This window comes from Motacilla alba, chromosome 5 (assembly GCF_015832195.1).
Source record: "Motacilla alba alba isolate MOTALB_02 chromosome 5, Motacilla_alba_V1.0_pri, whole genome shotgun sequence".
Taxonomy (NCBI): Eukaryota; Metazoa; Chordata; class Aves; order Passeriformes; family Motacillidae; genus Motacilla; species Motacilla alba.
The window spans coordinates 60022248-60027734 of record NC_052020.1 but is presented as its reverse complement, the minus strand read 5'-3'; the positions used below and the strand labels follow the sequence as shown (position 1 = coordinate 60027734).

The 5487-nt window shown below is 54.4% G+C and overlaps 1 protein-coding gene across 1 annotated transcript; it reads left to right on the top strand.

Annotated features, from left to right (window-relative positions):
* The first annotated feature begins 472 nt into the window (after nt 1–472).
* LOC119701923 lies at nt 473–2786 on the top strand. The gene is made up of 2 exons (XM_038139223.1): nt 473–1045; nt 1157–2786. Exons 1-2 carry the CDS (start codon nt 512–514, stop codon nt 1733–1735), a joined length of 1113 nt encoding a protein of 370 aa, XP_037995151.1. The 5' UTR covers nt 473–511; the 3' UTR covers nt 1736–2786.
* The last annotated feature ends 2701 nt before the right edge of the window (nt 2787–5487 follow it).

The window sequence follows — 5487 nt, the reverse complement described above, 5'->3', positions numbered from 1 at the left end:
TTGTTTGATTGTTCCATATTTAAAGCACCAGAGCTGTGCTGAGCAAAAGTTAACTGCTAAGGATGTGTATAACCTTCTTGGAATGATATTGTTGGTTTCTTTCCAAGCTAATATTTTTGATTTAAGTTGTCAGGTATATAGCAGACAGGTTAGGTGGCTGTGCTGTTACTCAATGTTTGGTCTTGTGCTTTTTCATTTCTGGCCGTAGCGTAGCGGAGGGGTCGAGGGGACACCAGCAGCTCTGTGTCCCCACAAAACCCCACTTTTTACCATTCTCTCTATGGTTAGCTTTGGTTCTGCAAGTAAAAGTGGTTCCTGTGTTGTGCTTGGTGCTTCCTAGCCCTGTGATGACATTCCGTGGTAGTGCATGAGAGTTTAATTCCGTTCATCCGCTCCAGACTTTTCTTTTCCAGCGTTTGGCACCACGTGCTGGTGGAAGAAGCCGTAAGGAGGGAACAGAGGCGATTCTGAAAGCAAAGGGAGCTCCTGAGATGCCTTAGACGTGCCTGAAATGCCTCCTGCCACAGGGCAGGCGCCAGCCCGGGTGCAGGGCGAGCCAGAAATCCGAAAATCAAAGTCGACCGCTTCTTTCCGGGTCTTTCCTTTCTCCTACACCTCTGTGCCTCTGCTCTCCTCGCTTGGTCCTGCTCTTTTCCCAGTTCCTGGTAGCACTTCCTTCCCTTGGGGCTGGCCTGGAATGCTGCTGGGATGTCGTTCAGTGGTGGGATGCTGCTTCAGGGTGGGATTCTGCTCCATGGCGGGATGCTGCTCCACCATGGAATGCTGCTCCTTGGTGGGATACAGCCCCATGGGGGAATGCTACTCCAAAACGGGATGCTGCTCCTCCATGGAAAACTGCTCCGTGGTGGGATGCTGCTCCTCCATGGGATGCTGCTCCTCCATGGGATGCTGCTCCTCCATGGGATGCTGCTTCATGGTGGGACACTACTCCAAAATGGGATGCTGCTCCATGGTAGGATTCTGCTCCGTGGTGGAATGCTGCTTCTTCATGGAATGCTACTCCTCCATGGAATGCTGCTCCATGGTGGGATATAGCCCCATAGTGGAATGCTGCTCCAAAATGGGATTCTGCTCCACCATGGTGGGATGCTACACCATGGTGGGATGTTGCTCCTCCATGGAATGCTGCTCCATGGTGGGATACAGCCTCATGGTGGGTTGCTGCTCCTCCATGGAATGCTGCTCTGTGCCGGGATACACCCCCATGGTGGGATGCTGCTCCTCCATGGGATGCTGCTCCTCCATGGGATGCTGTCCCACCATGGGATGCTGCTCTACTTTGGGATGTTCCTGCCCCTTCCTGCCCCCACCTCCCCTCCCATTCCTGCTGCCCCCTCCCCACGTTGGGAAGGGCCAGGGGAGCAGCCCTGGGAGCCGTGGGGCCGCCCCTTCCCGGAGGTGCCTGATTCCCTGTTTACACACGGCCTGGGCTCTGTTCCAGGCTGGGCAGTTATTCCCAGGTCTGCTTCATCTGCTCCCAGCTCTCGGGGGACACACGCCACCTTTCTGGGCTCCTCCTCGGGTCCATGCTTTTGTGGATGTGGCTTGTCTCTCCTTTCTGCTGCTAAACACCTCCTGGCTTTCCCCTGCTCATCTGTCCTCCTGGGAAACTTTGGGAACCATCACTTTGGGAATCATAATGTGGGGATTTATGTACAAAATGAGCTGGGGGGGGGTCAAAAAGGGGTTTAGGGGTCTGTGGTGGCCCTGCTGAACCAGTCCTGAATCAGGTGTGAGCTTTTAAAAATCCCTGTGGATCCGGGAGGGGAAAAGTCTTTAGGTACCTTTTGGTAACTCTTTCTAGCCCGTAAAAAAAGTGCTTTTTGTTTTTTCTACCTTTTCATACTCTTTTTCTAGTTCTTCTATAGAGAAGGCCAGATCTTCTCACACTGGACTCCAAACTTTTGGCACCTGGGAATGTTTATAAGCCACGAGTAGCCTAGATGGTCCCAGCCACCCCTAATTCTCCCAGTTTTGGTCTTTTTACTACAGCTCCTATAGCTTTAGGATGAAGGGCGGATGAAGTGGTTTGCTCTGCAGCTGGTTTCACTCTTGGAGTTACCAGGCAGAGATGTAAAAACCCCATCCTGAGTTTCATCTTTTCTTCTTAATCTGATTTATTGTCACAGAGAGTGAAGCGCAGCCGGGCTGACCCGGGGCTCCCACCCCACCCCACCCCAAAAGTGGTTTGTAATAATTTTTTTAACGACTTGCCTATTTTACAACTCGAATTCTTAATACCTTAGACAACAAAATAAACCTGCATGAATATGGGGGAGCGGGGAGGGGGAGATTTTGAATTAACCCAAACTATTCATTGAAGGTGTTTTACGTTGCTGGGCTTGATTTTCTGTTGGTTGTGGTGTTGCCACCGGTGTGCTGCCAGGTATTTCACCCCAGTATTTCTATTCACGCAGATCTGCCTTTGTTAGCCAAGCAGAGATCTCCTGCCAAGGTTGTTTCCCCTCCTCACAACAAAAATCCCACCCATCCCTCCATCCCCACGCTGGATTTCCAGCCTGGCCTCAAACGACATTCCACTACCCCCAGGCTTTTAAAGAAAAAAAATATCTGGAGTACTGGAAAAAGGACTTTCATTGTCTGCAAAGGTTGCTGGTGGCAATTCCGTCCATGGGTTGTCACCCTGCCAGCAGCAGGATTTTGGGGAGGGGGTGGTTGTAGGTAAAAGCCAGTCGTGGTGTAGCGCATCCCCATCCCACATGGTCTGTGTACTCGTTGGAAATAAACTTTTGGATTTGTTTCAAGCCTTTGGAGATGTTGCTCTGTGCCTGTCGAGCCCTGGGGAGGCGGGATCCCGTCCTGGTTGTGGTTGGATGCAGTTCCCGAGGGGTTCTCCCTCTCGGGGAGGGTTTAGCAGGAGTTTTGGGCCTGGGGTTTCAGCAGCTTTTGGTTCCCACAGGATGGGGCAGGTCAGGGGAGAACAGGCTTGTTCAGGGTGGGACATGGCTCAGAAATTGAGAGACACCTAAAATTCCCAATTCCATTGTCCATCCTTCTTCCCCTCTCTTTCCTCCTTCTCCCAGCCCGGGCACTCAGCACAGGAGCAAATCCAGAGCAGGCCATGGAGATGCTCCAAGGGCTGGAGAACGCTCTGGGAGAGCTGGGGGTGTTCGCCTGGAGAAGGGAAAGCTCCAGGGAGAGCTCAGAGCCTTTTCCAGGGCCTGAAGGAACATTCTAAAGGAGGACAGATTTTTATAGGGCCTGGAGGGACAGCAAAAAAGGTTTTAATCCTAAAGAGGGTTGATTCAGACTCAGATATAGGGAAGAATTTTTTAATGGGAAGGTGGGCAGGCCCTGGCACAGGGTGCCCAGAGAAGCTGTGGCTGCCCTTGGATCCCTGGAAGCGTCCAAGGCCAGGCTGGACAGGACTTGGAGTAGCCTGGGACAGTGGAAGGGGTCCCTGTGAATGACAGGGCGTGAAACTGGATGAATTTTAAGGTCCCTTCCAGCCCAAACCATTCCAGGATTCTGTGATTCTATGATTCTTACTCATTCTACTATCAAAACACTTCCTGATCACAAAATCAAACATACTCTACTCCTGGCAAATTCCCCCCATCCTGAATTTTCCCTCCAGTTTCGCAGGACCCTCAGGGGTGAGTGTTTCCCCACACATTTTGGGGCTGCTCGGCCTCAGCTCATTCCTGGGATTGGGAACAAGGTATCACTGTAGGTTCTGAAATAAAACCACCAGCACCAAGTCCAGCATGGCTCTGTGCTGATATTCCAGTTTTTCCAAGCAGCAAGATCAATTCCCAGCCCCTCCATCCCTTTCTGTGCCCATCAGAGCAGCTCCAAAGCAGAACTCAGGAATGAGCTGAGGCAGAGCAGCCTCAAAATGAGGACCCTCACCCCTGAGGGTCCTGTGAAACTGGAGGGAAAATTCAGGCTGTGGGGAATTTGGCAGGAGCAGAGTATGCGATCAGGAGGCATTTTGGCGGTCCAGGGTAAGAATTACGGAATCACAGAATCCTGAAATGGTTTGGGTTGGAAGGGACCCTAAAAATCATCCAGTTCCACCCCCTGCCACGGGCAGGGACACCTTCCACTGTCCCAGGCTGCTCCAAGCCAGGTGTCACCGTAGGTCCTGAAATAAAACCACCAGCACCGAGCCCAGCACAGCTCCGTGCTGATATTCCACTTTTTCCATGCACCAAGCTCAACTCCCAGCCCCTCCATCCCCTCCTGCGCCCATCACGGCAGCTCCAAAGCAAAATGGTGCCGCCGGGGAGGAAGGAGCCGAGTCTCTCCTGGCCTGCCAGGCAGCTCAGCTGTTCCGTGGCTCCCTGGCTCCTCTCCAGCTCCAACACTCTCCCCCTTCCATCCTCACCTCGCCAGGATTTGGCTCTGGAGCAGCATCTGCCGAGCAGGAGGAGGTGAGGAGCTTCCATGGAGAGCGTGGGCGAGGCGCTGCGAGGCGCGCGGGCCGGAGCCAGGCCCGGCTCCCTAATGAGAATAAACCCATCTGCACTAATTGCATCCATTAGCTGCGAGCCCGCGGAGAGGAGAAGCACAGCTCGTCTCCTGGGCCATGGATTTGCGCCCCGTGCTCCTGCAGGAAGGCTCGGAGCCATCGGGGAATGGGAAAGGAAGGGCTGCTCTGAGGGTGATGGAGGCAGGAGGGGTGGAGGGCGGAGGTTTCGCTGCCTCCATGCTTGTCACTCTCGGTGGCACGGACACCTGGTGACACTCGTGTGGCTGAGGGCACCGTGGGGATGGGCCCGAGCTCCTTTCCTCCGTGCTGGAGTTGTTGTGCCTGTCCTGCTGGCTGGAACGTCGCTGCTGGCTCCAGCTGTGGGGTGGGAGAGGGACGCTCCCTCAGGAGCTGCGGCCACAGGACAAGGGATAACAGGTTCAAATGGAAAGAGCAGAAGTTTAGGTTGGATATGTGGAATTCTTGGCTGCAGGGGGGATCAGAGAAGATCCAGGCTGCTCCTGGATCCCAAGGCCAGGCTGGACAGGGCTTGGAGCAGCCTGGGACAGTGGAAGGTGTCCCTGCAATGACAGAGTGGAACTGGATGGGTTTTAATGCCCCTTCCGACCCAAACCATTCTGGAATTCTGGAATTCCACTGTAGCTGAAGGAGGCTGAGTGCCCTGCCCTGCTGACACCACTCCAGGAAGGAGCTGGAGGAGATCCCGTGGATGGGATGGGAATGTCCTGAAGGGAAAGGGAGGCAGAGCCCCCCGGGTCCCGCTGAGGCCATGGCGGGGGCTGGCTCATCCTGGTGCCATCCTGCAGCCGGTGCCAGCTGGGAAGGGCTGGCACTGGCACGGAGGAAATGTCAGCATGAATATTGCAGTGGCTCGTCACGCTGTCACCGCCTGGCTGCCTGCAAAGTGCCACCCCAGCCACGCGGCGGGGGACGGGGGCGGCCTCGCTCCCAGCTGGAGCTCATCCCTTCCCCAGGGAAAAAACCTTCAGCTGGAACCTTCCAGTGCAGAT

What these genes read in the sequence shown, in the direction of transcription:
- LOC119701923 (XM_038139223.1), top strand. Translation starts at nt 512, where the DNA reads ATGCCTCCTGCCACAGGGCAGGCGCCAGCCCGGGTGCAGGGCGAGCCA. An exon ending in CCATGGAATGCTGCTCCATG is followed by an intron (nt 1,046 to 1,156) that starts GTGGGATATAGC and finishes TGCTGCTCCATG; the next exon opens with GTGGGATACAGCCTCATGGT.